The sequence below is a fragment of the Chiloscyllium plagiosum genome, chromosome 37, assembly GCF_004010195.1.
Source record: "Chiloscyllium plagiosum isolate BGI_BamShark_2017 chromosome 37, ASM401019v2, whole genome shotgun sequence".
Classification (NCBI taxonomy): domain Eukaryota; kingdom Metazoa; phylum Chordata; class Chondrichthyes; order Orectolobiformes; family Hemiscylliidae; genus Chiloscyllium; species Chiloscyllium plagiosum.
Genome location: NC_057746.1, coordinates 934,231 through 951,422, shown reverse-complemented (window position 1 = coordinate 951,422; position 17,192 = coordinate 934,231). Strand labels below are relative to the sequence as shown.

The 17,192-nt window shown below is 41.7% G+C and overlaps 1 protein-coding gene across 1 annotated transcript in view; it reads left to right on the top strand.

Annotated features, from left to right (window-relative positions):
* Positions 1–16,789, top strand: part of LOC122541192 — a 33,327-nt gene extending 16,538 nt beyond the window's left edge. The window contains exons 3-5 of the mRNA XM_043677819.1: positions 4,538–4,543; positions 5,202–5,339; positions 11,525–16,789. Coding sequence (XP_043533754.1) covers positions 4,538–4,543; positions 5,202–5,339; positions 11,525–15,345 — 3,965 coding nt within the window. The 3' untranslated portion in view covers positions 15,346–16,789. The remainder of the gene's footprint in view (positions 1–4,537; positions 4,544–5,201; positions 5,340–11,524) is intronic.
* The last annotated feature ends 403 nt before the right edge of the window (positions 16,790–17,192 follow it).

Here is a 17,192-nt window from a genome sequence, read left to right as displayed (position 1 = left end):
TTATTCACTTCAAACAAACAGAGAAACACAGCAGTTCTGACAGCATCTATGGAGACAGAAACAAAGTTAACATTTCAAGACCGGTATGACTCTTGCTCAAAACTCAGAGTTCTGAATTTAAATAACTCTTAGTTTTAAGTAAGAATTGTATCCCCAATTAAACGTTAACTGTTTCTCTCTCCAGAGATGCTGCCAGAGTTTCTGAGTTTCACCAGATTCTGTTTTTTTTTTCAGATTTCCAGCATCCACAACATTTTGTTAAGTTACGGAGTTAATTGCAATCACTCTGTTGTAATTCACTTTGGGCTCCTTGAGTTCTATTCTTTCACCAAAATGACAGCTATTTTCTAGTAATCATTCATTGCCACCACATGTGAGTTTGGTTGCACATGCAATTGTGTTATAGCTTGTAGAGAGCCTCCAGTCCTCGCCACACACAGTACTGAATTCCTACATCCTCTTCTTGAAAATTGTGCATTGGAATGGGAGGGAGGAAACATTCAACTTTTGGGACATGGAAAGTAGTGGTAGCAGATCTGTCACTTATTAGACATCCTACTTCAGGTTCCTTTCAAATGAATATAGTGTTAGATGAATTTGTCTAATCACAGGTTTTTGTGCAGCACTTGACTGTTTTAGTCTGTGAAAGGAGTGAATCAAATGACTGATGACTGAATCTTGGAGAGGAAGTTCTGAAGAGAAATTCGATACCCTGCTTTTAGTTATGACTATATATTTTGAATCTCCTGTAAATTCTAAGATGTTGTATGTATTTAAACAAATTGTTGAATTTAGAATCATCATGGTAGTGCTCTGAGATTAAAAAAAAGATATACAACAACTCAATGCAAACATAATAGTGAAAGAGATGTAAAACAAAAAGGACATTTCCCCTCTCACCAACATGCATAGCTACCCATAAAGTTTCCCTCAATTTTTTACATATAGATGATTTGGAGTTGGGAACCACGTGTAGGGTATCAAAGTTTGCAGACGACACTAAGACGAGTGGCAGAACAAAGTGTGCGGGGGACAGTGAAACATTGCAGAGGGACATAGTGAGTGGGCAAAGGTCTGGCAGGTGGACTACAATGTTAATAAATGTGAAGTCACCCATTTTGGTAGGAGTAACAGTACAAAGGATTAGTACTTGAATGGTAAAAGGTTGCAGCATGCTGCTGTGCAGAGGGACCTGAGTGTCCTTGTGCATGAATCATAGAGGTACAACAGGTAATTAGGAAGGCAAATGGAATTCTGTCCTTCATTGCTAAAGGGATTGAGTTTGAAAACAGGGAAGTAATGTTGCAGCTGTACGGGGTGCTGGTGAGACCACAGCTGGAATGCTGTGTGCAGATTTGGTCTCCTTACTTGTGAAAGGATGTACTGGCGCTGGAGGGGGTGCAGAGGAGGGTCACTAGATTGATTCCGGAGTTGAGGGGGTTGGCTTATTAGGAGAGACTGAGTAGACTGGGATTATACTCATTGGAATTTAGAAAATAGAGGGGGTGGGATCTTACAGAAACATATAAAATTATGAAGGGAATAGATAAGACAGAAGTAGAAAAGATGTTTCCATTGGCAGGTGAAACTAGGACAAGGGGGCACAGCCTCAAGATTAAGGGGAGCAGATTTCATACTGAATTGAGAAGGAAATTCTTCACCCAGAGGGTTATTGATCTATGGAATTCCCTTCCCAGTGAACAGTTGACACTACTTCACGTTTTTAAATCTAAAATAGTTTGTTTGAACAATAAAGGAATTAAGAGCTATAGTCAGAGGGTGGGTAAGCGGATCTGAGGCCATGAGAAGATCAGCCATGATCTTATTGAATGGCGGAACAGCTCGAAGGGCCAGACAGCGTACTCCTGCTCCTAGTTGTCATGTTACGTTGCTATTGTGCTTTCAGCATTTTTAAGTGTATCACAATGATAAGCAACATTGATATCCTGTGTGAAGGAAGTAATGTTAGGAAGATTCACTGTATACCTTTCCTAATAAAAAAGTACAATCGCGAGAAGAGAAAATTCCAGTAGAGTACTGTGCACAGGTGTCATCACTGTCGGTATTGCAGAAGGATAGCATATGGATGAGGAAAAGAGGAAGCCATGTATAGATTCTTGAGGAGCTCACAGAATGCAGATAGCGGTACGGAACAACAGTCAATCATCTCGATGTCTGACCTATAACCAGAGGAACCAGTGAAGAGTTGTTGTAATGAGTTGGATAATAGAAGAGGATGGTATTGTGTTTGACCATGTCAAAGACTGTAGATAGAAGGAGTCAGTCAGAAGAAGCGGACGTACAGACCCAGAGGACATGATTGATGCTTCTTATTCTTCCCGGCGATGAGGAAAAGCCGATTATACACATTAGTGTCTCGAAGCGGGTCGGCCATACTGATAGCTTTTAGAAAACCTGACCAGGGAAGGCAAATAAGATTCAAATGACAGAATCACAGAAATGGTATGGTGCAGAAGGAGGCCATTTGGCCCATCATGCTTGTCCCAGCTCCTCAGACAAACAAATTACTGAGTGCCAAACAAATTACTGAGTGCCAATCTTCATTTTCTCCTCATACCCGTGCACATTGTTCATATCCAAATAATTATCCAATCCTTTCTTGAGTGTGTCCACTGAATGTGTCTCCACCACATTTCCAGGCAGCGAATGATTCAGGAAGACATAGTCATTCTAGGCCAGTTAAGGCCAATGGAAGTTTGGCAAGGTTGGACTGGATTGTTTTAATGCAAGGATTCTGTTGAACAAGGCAGATGAGTTCAGAGTACAAATTAAATCATGGGAATATGTTGTAACACGAGCGAGAGAAGGGCAGGATTGACAGCTCAATATTCCAGCATATAAGGTCTTCAGGTGAGACAGAGAAGGAGGCAAAACAGGAGGAGGTATTATAATTCTGACCAGGAAATCAATTACAGCAGTAAGGAAGGATGATATATCAGGTGGCTCCTCAAGTGTAGAAAGTAAAACCCAAAAAGGAACAATCATTGCTGGGAGTGTACTACAGATCTTCTCACAGTCTGAGAGAAATAGAAGAGTAGATATGATGGCAAACTTCATAGAAGTGTAAAAGTAATAAGGTAGTGATAAAGGATTTCAATTTCTCCAACATTAACTGGGTAATCGTAGGGCATTTGAAAAGACAGCTAAAAGCTGGCATAAAGAAAGGAAAACTTTAAGTTGTTTTACAGATACATTAAGGACAAAAGATAATGAGGAATGAGCAGGGGTCATGAAGGACCACAGTGTAATTTGTGTGTGGAGCCAGAGGATGTAGATGGATTCTAAATGAATAGTTTGGGTCAATGTTCATGATTAAAAAGGGATAATGTGCAGAAAGGAGTCTAGAAAAAGATGATAATTTGTTAGGGAAGGGAGTTGATCTGTCGTACACTCCCAGCAATGATTGCTCCTTTTTGGGTTTTACGTTCTGCACATCTGGTTTGATTTGAGCAGCATCTGAGATATCATCCTTCCTTACTGCTGCAACTTGTCCTCAAACAGATGAAGACAGCCATTTCAAAGGCATAGGTGAACTATCTGTGGTGAAATAAAAAATTTACCATGTCAGTTAATACTGGAGCAGGAAGAAAAATCTGACAGTTAGTTGTTTAATGAAAATTGAGTCAAAAGTCAAGGAAGCAACTGAAACAGACAACTCGGAGACATTATTTGGCCCTCCAAAAATATATATAAAGATTTTCTAAGACATTATTTTCACTGTGTGTGAACAACTCAAACATTAATCAGAATGCAAAGACACACAGGACTCAACTAATGTTTATGCGACTATAAATATCATTAAATCTTAGGCATAAAATAATTAACTGAAATAGTACATTTTGCATTTTGTAGGAGAGAATTATACTTTTACCATTCTTTGTGTAGGTTTTCATAACATCTCTCTCAACAAATCTTGGCTCCAATTTAAGTAAATGTTCATTTGTCCTAGTCTCCCATATCAGTGGCAAGTATTTTTCTATGAATCTGATGATTTATTTTCAAAACACCAAACAATTCTACTAAATCATCAGTTAATCTTCAATATTCAAAGAAATACAGTCTATAATCTTCTCTCCGTTTAGAGCTTTGGTTATATTTAGTGAATTTACATTCCTCAAAAGCTAGTGAATCCTTTTTAATAAGATATCAAGAACTGTACTCATTTAAGAAATCTCCCTGTCCTTTATATTCTAGACCTTGAGTTATTGGTTGTCATTTTAATACAGTAGCCCAACTGCGTTGGGCCAAATGGCTACAGGGATCTTCAGTGCCACAATGACTTCATTTTAGTGATCTGTGCACACAAATTCCTAAATCTTTTTGCTCTGCAACTGTTTCTAAATTTACCATTTAAACAACAATCAAGTCTATCCACTTTTGGTCCAAAGATCAATGACTTCACACTTAAATATGTTCAAATCCAGCTCCCTTATTTTGTGTACTTGTTCAGACTATCAACATCTCTTTGTAATCTTATTTTCCCATCCAGGCTACTTATAATGCCACAAATATTGAGCCATTGGTAAAAGTGAATAGATGGCTTTCTAAGGATCATTGAGTATACATCCATTATGTTTACTCTTCTTTCACCTCCCCCACCCCTCTCACCCACTCCAACCTCTCACCCTCGGAAATCATTCCTGAAGAAGGACTTATGCCCGAAACGTTGATTCTCCTGTTCCCTGGATGCTGCCTGACCTGCTGCGCTGTTCCAGCAACACATTTTCAGCTCTGATCTCCAGCATCTGCAGCCCTCACTTTCTCCTCTTCTTTTACCTAATCAAGCAAATACTTTGCCTTCAAAATTGTAAGCTTATGTTTTAGCTCATAGTCTCTTTTGTCGAGTCTTAGAGAACAGCTGTCAAAGTCCATAGAAATGACCTCGAAAGACACTTCCCTATCTCTTGCTTTCGTCAATGCTTAGAAACTGTTCAATTAGCTAATGATTTGACCCCATGTCCCCAGAACTACATCTACATTGGAACTGATTAGAATAACCCAGATTTTCTAATCTGCAAATAGTCTCCTATTTTAATCAAAATTTTCAATTGTCAACACAGTTACTGCGCCTTAAATGTTGCTCCCTGATATTTTCTTTCGAGACTGGAATACCTGATTTGTTTGCTGATGCATGCCAACGGATTTCAGCTTTATATAGATTTGTAAATCTTCTTTTGCAGAAAACCTATGGCTGCAAGGATCTCAATCTCACTGCCCTGGAACTAGGACAGCAACAACTGTTATAGAACAAGCAGCTCTGGGCCGACCTTTCCAATTGGGAATGTTGTATGACTGCCGATCAGATTTTCTGATTCCAGGTAATGAAATAACGTCATGTTTCTTGACCTAGATCAACACAGTTACAATTGACTTGACTCTAAGCATTGTACTATAAACATGCAGAGTTACATCCTTAAAGTTGCAACGCCAGAGAGGGAGTTGGGGTCCATAACTCGAGGCGTCAGTCTAAATTAGCACCATAGACCAGTTCATCTTTTTCTTCTGGTTGAAATCTCTATCTATTCATCATGCTTACTTTTCCAATCTGGAATGATTCAGTGAGCTCGAAGTAGGAACAGGGAGCAGACTGTTGTGGTTGAAGACAGTCTAATATTTCAAAGCAAATTGTGAACTATTCCAGGGTCACCCTGAGACAAAACATCACCCAGACTCCTCATGGTCTCCTTAAAGTGCCTGCATTCTCCCCTGTAACAAACTCATTCATTGATAGACAAAATCTGTGTACCTACTTTCACTGCATCCAGCTGCCCACAAAGCCAAACCTCCTTTCTATTCTGACTCAAAACCTGTCTCTCCATCTTGCTAGCTACTGCCCTATCCTTTTGTTCCCCTCGTGGACCCTTTACCCATTGACAGTAAAACTGTCATCCAGATTATCCTCCCTGATGTTCTTCCTTCATTTTCTAGCTCCGTGGTATGGTTCTAGTTTGGTTCCATGATAGCTTCTACTCCCTTTCTTAGCTAGTGACCTTGAGATCCCCTTCCCTAAGATGTCCCCACAGATCTCACTGACCGTGGATACATCCTTAATATTTCATCTTTCTCTACTGTATCTGCTTGTGTCAGTCAAATTTCTGAGACCAAATGTTTCGGCAATAAGCATAGGACCAACTCGTTCCCGAGTAATAATTTGAGAGGTTGAAATCTGCCCTGTCACACCATCTGAAGCCTTAGCTATTTATTATGGTACTTCGGCTGATCACAGAATTGCCAGATGAGAGACTGCTCCCAATAATCTGCCCCTAACCCAGCTCGAAAGGGGTAAATATTTTTATTATTTAGTTCAGACAAGTGGAGGTAAACAGTCAAATCTGAATGAGAAGATTTGTGCCAGAGTGAGTTTGATTTGCTTCCCCTCTATGGAATTATTCAGTGCCTTAGAGGTGATGAAAGGAAGTGGGAATAGCTTAGAGCAGTAGCGAGAGGCAATAGTGTGCACCAGCAACAACTCATCACAGCTCCTTAAACAACACCTTAGAAACCCATCTAGACCAGCAGATACACTGGACCACCACCAACTGCACGTTTCCTGACTTGGAAATATGTTGTGGAGGAGCCAGTGTTGGACTGGGGTGGACAAAGTTAAATATCACACAATACCAGGTTATAGTCCAACAAGTTTAATTGGATGCACTCGTTTTCAGAGCGCTGCTCTTTCATCAGGTGATTGGCCATGCTAAAGTGCCCATAGTGCTTGGTGAATTAGTCAGGGGAAAATACAAGGTAGGGGAATGGATCTGGGTGGGTTACTCTTCAGAGGGTTGATGGGCCTGTTTCCATACTGTAAGGAATCTAATGTAATTTTGACGGTTTGAGCAAGAACTTTCAAAAGTTCATTGGGGACAAATGTTCGCAGGTAAAGGGATAGCTGGAAACTGGGAAGCCTTTAGAAAAGAGATAACAAGAGTCCAGAGACAGTATATTCCTGTTAGGGTGAAAGGAAAGGCTGATCGGTGTCGGGGGGAATGACTAGACAAATTGAGGTTTTGGCCAAGTAAAGGAAGCATATGTCAGGTATAGATAGCAGAGATCAAGCAAATCCCTAGAAGAGAATAAAGCTAGTAGGATTATATTTAAGAGGGAAATCAGGAGGGTAAAAAGGGGAAATTAGATAGCTTTGGCAAATAGGGTTAAGGCGAATCCAAAGGGATTTCACAATTAAATACAAAAGGGTAACTAGGGAGAGTAACTAGGGCCCCTTATAGATCAGCAAGGCCACTTATGTGTGGAACTGCAGGAGATGGGGGAGATACTAAACAAATATTTTACATTAGTGTTCATTATAAAGAAGGATATGGAGGACAGAGAACATGGGGAAATAAATAATACATCTTCAAAAATTGCATAGGAGGCAGTGCCAGATGTCTTAAAATGCATAAAGATGGATAAATCTGTGGGACGTGATCGGGTGTACCCTCTGTGGAAAGTTAGGGAAGTGATTACTGTGCTCCTTGCTGAGATATTTATATCATTGATAGCCACAGGCCAAGTGCCAAAAGACTGTAGGTTGGCTAATGTGGTACCACTATTTAAGAAAGGTGGTAAGGAAAAGCCAGGAAACGATAGACCAGTGAGCCTGATATCGGTGGTGGGTAAGTTGTTAGAGGGAATCCTGAGGGACAGGAGGTACATGTATTTGGAAAGGCAAGGACTGATTAGGGATAATCAATATGACTCACTAATTTAATTGAGTTTTTTGAAGAAGTAACAAAGAGGATTGATGAGGGCAGAGCAGTAGATGTGATCTATATGGACTTCAGTAAGGCGTTCGACAAGGTTCCCCATGGGTGACTGATTAGCAAGGTTAGATCTCATGGAATACAGGGAGAACTAGCCATTTGGATACAGAACTGGCTCGAAGGTAGAAGACAGAGGGTGGTGATGGAGGGTTGTTTTTCAGACTTGAGGCCTGTGACCAGCAAGGTGCCACAAGGATCACTACAGGGTCCACTGCTGTTTGTCAATTATATTAGTGATTTGGATGTAAACACAGGAGGTATTGTTAGTAAGTTTGCAGATGACACCAAAATTGGAGATGTGGTGGACAGTGAAGAAAGTTACCTCAGATTACAACAGGATCTTGATCAGGTGGGCCAATGGGCTGAGAAGTGGCAGATGGAGTTTAATTTAGATAATTGTGAGGTGCTGCATTTTAGAAAGGCAAATCAGGGCAGACGTTATGCCCTTAATGGTAAGGTTGCTGAACAAAGAGACCTTGGAGTGCAGGTTCATAACTCCTTGAAAGTGGAGTCGCAGGTAGATAGGATAGTGAAGAAGGCATTTGGTATGCTTTCCTTTATTGGTCAGGGCATCGAGTATAGGAGTTGGCAGTTCATGTTGTGGCAGGACATTAGTTAGGCCATTTTGGATTACTGTGTGCAATTCTGGTCTCCCTCCTGTAGGAAGGATGTTGTAAAACATGAAATGGTTCAGAAAAGATTTACAAGAATGTTGCCAGGGTTGGAGGGTTTGAGCTATAGAGAGAGGCTGAATAGGCTGGGATTATTTTCCCTGGAGCTTCAGAGGCTGAGGGTCTTGTTGTCCTTATGGTGACCTTATGGTTTATAAAATCATAAGGGGCTTGGATAGGGTAAACGGACATGGTCTTTCCCCCAGGATGGGGGAGTTCAGAACTAGACTGCATAAGTTGAAGGTGAGAAGATTTAATAGTGACTTAACCTTTTCACACAGAGGATGATGCGTGTATGGAATGAGCTGCCAGAGAAAGTGGTAGAGGCTGGTACAATTGCAACATTTAAAAGATATCTGAATGGTTTAGGAAGAACAGATATGGAGGTGCCAGTGTTGGGTTAAAAATCACACAACACCGAGTTATAGCTCAACAGGTTTACCTGAAAGTGCAAGCTTATAGAGTGCAGCTTCTTCGTCAGGTAGTTGGTGGGGCAGGGTCAAAGGACATAGAATTTATTGTAAAAGATCAAAGTGTCAGACAACTGATGCGATGTATTGAACAAACCTAGATTGCTGTTAAGTCTTTAATCACTTAGAATTGGGATGCAGGTTCCAATTAATTAATATGTAAATTCAGAATTTCTTTCAAGTCACAGTCCCAAGATAACTTAAGCTTTTATCAGTACATATAAAAAAGGAGCATTTTAGCTCAGACAATGCATTAAAAATGTGAGGTTAGAGACTGTCTATATCCCAACCTGGAGGCAGACTGATGTTATTTTCAAAGTAGAAATTTATAAAATGTCACATTAACTGCCTGCCTACAGATTGTGTGCTAGAGTAAAATAGAATGTATCTGCAAATAAAAATCTGCAAACACAAAGTCACCCCTTGAATTGTGTGTGAGGCAGAAGGAAAATATGTGTTATTGTGTGTGTGTGTGAGAGTGTGTGTGTGTGAGAGAGAGAGAGAGAGAGACTGTGTGAGAGTGTGAATGTGTGAGAGTTCATGAGAGTGTGTGCTTGATAGAGTGTGTGCATAAGTGTGACAGAGTATATGCCTGTGAGAGGGTGTGTGAGTGGGTGTGAGTGAGTGAGTGGCAGCGAGTATATGAGGGAGGGTCTGTGTGATTGTGATCGTATATGAGAGTCTATTGTGATTTTGTGTGTGAGTGTATGCATGTGTGTATGAGAGTGTATATTGTGGTGGTGTCACTTATAGTGTGACATGAACCCAAGATCCGGTTGAGCCATCCCCATGGGTCCTGAACTTAACTATCAGTCTCTGCTTGGCCACTCTGTGTTGTTGCGTAACCCGAATTCCCGCTTGGAGGACGCTTACCCGAAGATCCGAGGCTGAATATCCCTGACTGCTGAAGTACTTCCCAAATGGGAGGGAACATCCAGGTCTGTTGATTGTTGTGTGGTGTCCATTAATCCATTGTCGTAGCTTCTGCTCAGTCTTGCCAAAGTACCCTGCCTCAGGGCATCCTTGCCTGCAGCATATGACATAGACAACGTTGGCCGAGTCACATGAGTTCCTGCTGTGTACATAGTGGGTGGTGTACCTACATATAATGAGGGTATCCATGTCAACACTCTGATAGGTCTTGCAGTGGTTGCCGTGACAGGAATTGGAAAGGTGTTGAGGGATATGGGTCAAATTCTAGCAAATGGGACTAGATTTATTTTGGATATCTGGTCAGCATGGATGAGTTGGACCAAAGAGTCTGTTTCCTTGCTGTACATCTGTATGGCTCTATGAGTTACCCTTTGAAGGGCGTCACGTTGCTGAAACACACAGCCTCTTGCTGACACAATGACGCAGTTAACCCTCCAACCCCTGTACATTTATGACTTACAGGATGATGGAAGGCAGCAGCTTCTTCTACTTAGGACAGTGAGTTCTATGCTTTGCCTATCTGTACTGGTGAATCCCCACCAAGCATAAACAGCCCATTCCTTGTTGTTTCATCCAATCTCTGCCTGTTCCTCCATTGCAAGTGTCCTTGCAGCAACATTATAATCAGATGTATCAGTGTGCCCCAAACTGCAGCATTCAAGTGCAGAAGTATCCTGTAAGTGCATCAGAGGTGTGCTCTGAGGGTGTGAAGAGTCTGGCATGATCTTAGTTGCCAGCATCATACAGTTGCTTCAATACTGTGTCCTCTGAGATGGTAGGATGGGGTGTCCAAGATAATGTTTTGCAGGAGCAAGCAGCAAGCTCAAGTCCCCAGATTCTTGATCATCATGCTGGGAACCCTCAGCATTTAGTATCTATCCCATTACGGCAGGATAACAACCTACATATTAATGAGGTGATTTTCAGTTCTAATGAAATTTTTAATGTGGGATAATCCCTGTTAACATGCCACTTCTTGGTAAGGTCCAGAACTCAGTCAGAAATGTTGCTCTTGACATCAGGACAGGCCTTGGGAGACTTTTTGCATGATTTTCCCAGATTTCTCGCCATAAGCCACGTTGTTCAGGGTTTTGTAAGATTCTACCCATTCATTTAGTTTCTACTTTTCACAGGTGCCAACCCCTATTACTACCTCACTCACTGTGGGTGGCTTGAGTGAGAAATATTGAGAGCTGTGTGGAACAAGAGACTTCACAGCTAACCCAGTGCATCCTCCTGCACCCAAGGTCAATTACTACCGTGAACACTGGATTGGGATCAGGGATGGGAATTCTCACTGAGTCGCGCCGGCTTGCTGGGGCCAATTTGATTCCTATTCCAGCTGAGATTAACTACCATTGATCAATGATTATATTTGGAAAGCACTGATGTGTATAATTCAGTTAACATGTAAATCCACTTAATGGAGGATGAGAAGTAAGGAAAACAATGAGATATCAGTTAAAAAAAAGACAAAAACAGAAACAGCTGGATATTAGTAAAATTTGACTTTATTCTAACACAATGTTTATTGTTACTGATCACGGGATTAACATTTTAATAGAAAGCCAGTATTCACGGCTCATTCCTGATTCCCCTTAAAATGGTTGTTCCGATTATGCCTCACTTACTATTCTCATTTAATGCTACTGAACTATTTCTTCTGTAGGTGTCACATTGTGGGATTTAGAGATTCTGCAGAAAGATCTTGAAATAAGGCTTCAGCCTGAGACCGAATTTGACGTCATTGCATCCGACTCCACTGATACGAAAGCCTCTGCGCTGAATGTGGATGGATCATTGAAAGCAAGTTTCTTGTGCGGCTTGGTGGAAGTGGCAGGATCAGCGAAATATCTCAATGACACAAAGAGATCGAGGCAACAAGCCCGAGTGACCCTTCAGTACCGAGCAACAACCAGGTTTGAGCAGCTGACAATGAGCCACTTGGGGCTGCAGAATATAACCCATCCGAATGTGTTTGATGAGGGGACAGCAACTCACGTGGTTACAGCAGTGCTGTACGGGGCTCAGGCTTTCTTTGTGTTTGATCAAGAGGTCTCTGCAACAGAGAACCTGAAGGACATTCAGGGTCACCTTAAGGGGATAGTTAACATGATTCCGACTATTGCAATCGAGGGTCAGGTCTCCCTAGAAATGGCAGAGGAACAAATATCCAATGCCCAGAAATTCAGCTGCACATTTCATGGGGATTTCTTCCTGGAAAACAATCCCACCACATTCCAAGATGCTGTCAAAATCTACACAACCCTCCCAAAGTTACTGGGAGATGATGGAGAGCACGCAGTGCCCATGAGGGTCTGGCTCTACCCACTCAACAAACTGGACTCCAAAGCTGCTCAGCTGGTACGGGACATAAGTATCGGATTGCTCAATGACTGCCAGTCTGTGCTGGAGCAGCTCAGTGAGACGGTGATCAGATGTAATGATATGATGAGAGACAGTGTCACTGTTCAATTTCCAGAGATCGGGGACAGGATACTGAAATTCCGAGAGATGTGTCTGGAGTACAGAGTGGTTTTCCAGAAAGCTTTATCCAGCGTGTTACCATCTATCCGTGGAGGTGGGGAGGAGGAAGGGTCACTGGTGAATATTCTGAAGAACAAGGAACAGTCACCATTCAAACACCAGGCACTGAGCAAATGGCTGGATGACAGGAAGGAGGAAATGTATATGGTGAGGTATTACCTCAGTATATTAAAGGATATATACACTGTAAAATCAAGAAGTGAGTTATATCACAAAGTGTTTGGCCTAGAAAGAGAGAATCTGGTCTGCTTCACATTCACATCCCTGCAGCAAGAGGATTTCTATCTGTCAGAAGCAGACAGCTACCTACAGTCTCACACAGCTGAGAAAATGCAGGTACCAGATCCTGCTAACCAGGTCAGTGCAGAACATCACAACCAGCAGTGGTTTCACTCAGAGTCTGTATCCCAGAAGATGAGGGAGCTCTCTGACTCATTCCTGGATTTTGCCACAGCGAACAGAGCACAAGGGAAAACAAAGTTCATTGTTGCATCTGTGCAGGATGACAGTAATGTGGGAGCATCGATTTACCTGTATGGGGGAGGGTTTGTGGTGAATCACTGCTTCACACCCCCATCACAGCCGGAGAGACCTGTGGTCAGTGGAACATCACATGACAGTGTGACTCTCCAATTACAGCCACCGAGACATGGAGCTGGGGAGACTGTTGGGTACAGGGTGGAATACCGAAACATCCAACAGGAGGAATGGAAAACTGTGGATACTCCTGATAAATCTGAATCCATCACAATTCCTGGGTTACAGCCACATCAGGAATATCAATTCCAATACAGAGCAGTGACCAAGGTCGGGGTCAGCAAGGCCAGTGAGAGTTCCTGGGTCACCACACGTCCTACAAGCCCACCTGGTAAACCTTTACCATCCCAGCTTTACTGGGATGATGCATCACTCACCTGGGACAGGCCAACTGAGCTTGGAGCTGGTGTTAATATTGTTCAGTACAGGATTGAATATAGAGAAGGAAAGGCAGGTCCCTCCAGCACAGAGAATGCATTGTGGGAGGAAATAAGGACAACAGACAGTGAATGTTGTTGTACTTTAGAGGGATTGATACCCAACACCATCTACAGAGTGCGAGTGTCTGCTGACTGTGGAGAAGGAGGTTCTAGTGAACCAAGTGAGGAGCTTTTAATAGAAACTAAAAATCAACCAAAGAGACTGGCTGTGAAACTTCTCAGAGAATGTACATTAACAGCCAGGGGGAACCCTCCCATTTACACACTGCCCTTACAGAAGAAGGTATTTGATAAGGCTGGACACCTTGTAAAATGCTCCTTTGGAAAACCCACTGGAAAACACAGTGTGAGGACAATCATGGTTCTTGGAGCAACAGGAGCAGGAAAAACAACCCTCATCAATGGGATGGTCAACTACATCCTGGGTGTGGGATGGGAGGACAACTTCAGATACAAATTAATCAATGAAGGGACAGGAAGATCCCAGGCTGAAAGTCAGACATCATCAATCACTGCCTATGAACTGCACTATCGAGCAGGATTCCAGATTGATTACTCTGTCACTATCATCGACACTCCAGGATTCGGAGATACCAAGGGGATAATCCGAGATAAATTGCTCACTGATCAGATCCGAGAGTTCTTCACTTCCCCAGATGGTGTCGATCAGATCGATGCCGTGTGTTTTGTTGCTCAGGCCTCTTTGGCTCGTCTGACCCCGACACAGAAATATGTCTTTGATTCAATTCTTTCCATTTTTGGTAAAGATATTGCAGAGAACATCCGAATCCTGGTGACATTTGCAGATGATCAGGCTTCCCCTGTTCTGGAGGCCATCAATGCTGCTGAGGTACCGTGTCCCAAAGATAAAAAAGGTTTCCCAGTTCACTTCAAGTTCAACAATTCAGCCATATTTGCTCAAAGACACGTTCCTGGTAACTCTGTTAACAATACAAGCCCAGATATTGTTAGTAAGGAGGAGGAAGATGAAGCATATGACAATAGCTTTGCTGCAATGTTCTGGAAGTTGGGACTGAACAGCATGAGGAAATTCTTTTCAGTTCTGAGCAAAATGGAAACAAAGAGTTTACGTTTAACAAATGAGGTCCTGAGGGAGCGTCAGCAACTGCAGGCTGCAGTAGAGGGATTGCAGCCTGTGATCAAAGTGAGTTTAACAAAACTGGAGGAGATCAGGAGGACAGAACAGGCTCTGAAACAACACCAGATCAATCTAGATGCAAATAAGGATTTTGAGTATGAAGTTCAAAGCACAGTTCCAGTGAAGATGGATATCAGTGGGAGCGGCAATTACATAACCAACTGTCAGAAGTGTAATTTCACCTGTCACTATCCCTGTGCCATTCCTAATGATGATGGCAAAAAGGGATGTATAGCAATGAACCAGAATGGATACTGCAAAGTCTGTCCAAATAAGTGTACTTGGTCTGTTCATTTCAACCAAAAGTACAAATTTGAATATGAAACCAGAAAGGAGAAGAGAACATATAGGGAGCTGAAAGAAAAGTATGAGAAGGAAACCGGTGAAAAGATGACACAAGAGAAAATCTTGAAGCAACTTCAGCAGGAATTTGCTGAGGTTATGGATGTGGTGTTGAAACTGATTGCAATGTCAAACCAGTGCATTTTAAGACTTGAGGAAATAGCTCTCAGACCAAACCCATTATCAACCCCAGAATACATTGATCTGCTGATTCAATCTGAGAAAGAGGAAGCAAAGCCTGGGTTCCTGGACAGAATCCAGTCACTGATCGAAGTCAAGGAACAGGCTGAATTAATAGCAAAGGTTGCTGGAAAAGAGGAGCTGTTACCAAAGGAATCAAAACCATATCAAGCTAAAATGGACAATAAACCACTTCAACCTGATAAAATAATCCATCAGGCATGGAAATGGATCAAACAGCAGGTAGAGAATCGCTGGGAAGGCAGGCCAAAAGCTCTTGAGTGAAGTCCCACCTGCTCCAAAGATGGGTAATGACACCTCTGAACAGGTTGATTAGAAGATATATCAAAAACAATCTTTAAAATTGAATATTTTAAAGTATGTTTAATATATACATTTACTATAATACCCAAATGATCATTTAGGCTTTTACTCCACTGATTTAACTAAGTCTACCAAGCACTTTCCCATATGGAGAATACTTGCTTCTCTCATAAACTAAGGTCTAATTCTATTTCATTGATGTGAAGTAATTCCATCCAGATATTTCCAATTTGAACAACAGACACTCCCTTGCATTACACCCAGAGAAAGCAAGAGAGAGGTCCAAAACCTCTGTGTAAAACCTCCAGTTCTCTGTTCAAGTTGCTTTTTCCAATGGACTTTTGTTGGACTTTAAAATTTCACCCACTCAACTCAGAAGAAGATGACTGTTCCCAGGATTATCCAGCTACCACCAGGCATAAAGCGAAAAACCACTCCCTGGCGTGTGATCCATTTTTTATCATAACCCCAACCAAACCAACACAAAGGACTTGAAGATGAAGTTTCTGCCTCAGCCAATTCCAAACAAAGGAAACCATCAAAACCCACTATTATTTCACTTGGCAAAAAATGTCCATAATTATCTATCACCAAACACGACAGGTTTTGGACAGGACATCAAAACTCATGAGAATAATGTTGTGTAAGTTGCAAGGGTTGTTATGGAGCTGCAATTCATTGGTCATAAATAACATGTGGATGGAGCTAAAGTCCACCAAACAGGGCTACAGTATGGACATGAATAAAATGGATAATAAAAGATTGGAGGTCGATATATCAAGGATTATCATGTTCTGCAGTGTTTAGTTTAAACGTAAAATAAATTTTGTCACTTTGAAATCTAAGCCTGAAGATGTTCTTGACTTAGTCTGCTTGAGGACAAAGCTGTCTTGAAACCAAACTCATAACATGGCATCAAACCGCACAAAAGCTGGTGGCAGCTATGAGAAGCATGGCTTGGAATAACTAAGTGTAGATCAAGAAACAGACCTGAGACTTCAAGAAGAGAAAAATTCAAAATATATATTTTTGCAAAAAAAAATTATCTACACAGCTTTAAGATCAGCTCACAACCAGAAAAGCTGCAGAGCTGAAAGAACACCACCAGCACTGACTAAGCCAGAAACACTAACATCAACCGTCTTCTCACCCCTACTGAGACTTCCTTATTGGGCAGTGACTCGAAAGAAATGCTTGGATTTACATATTAATCAATCGAAACCTGACGTCCATTCTAACTGATTAAAACTTAACAACTATCTAAGTTTGTTCATTACACTCACATCAATTGTATAACCCTTTGATCTTTTACCTATAAATTCTATGTCCGATTATATAAACATATATTCCTCACTAACACCTAAAGGACCAAAGCTCCAAAAGCCTGTGTTTTCAAATAAATCTGTTGGACTATAACATGGTGCCGTGCGATTTTTGTCCTTACTGGAAGATGGAGGAGTTGTGCCAAAGTTCTGAAGAGCTGTCTCACAGACTATTAAAGCCACAGTTTTACTTATGAAACGATATCATATAGACAATCTCCCAGGCACTAGCATCAGCATCCCTCGTTGTGTCCTGTCTCATAGCAGAGAGACATCAGAAGTGGTAGCACAATTTCTAACAGTTGGGAAGGAATTACCCTGGACTCATTAATGTTGAGTCAAGGCCCCCTGAAATCTACCCCCCCCGGGTTACTGCCTCCTCCCCAGACCTTGGCTGATGAACCTACAAGCTTCAAGTTGAAATGGATTGGGATCTGAATTTTTAAGGCGAGAGGAATTTCAGAATGAAAGTAAGTTAGGAACAAG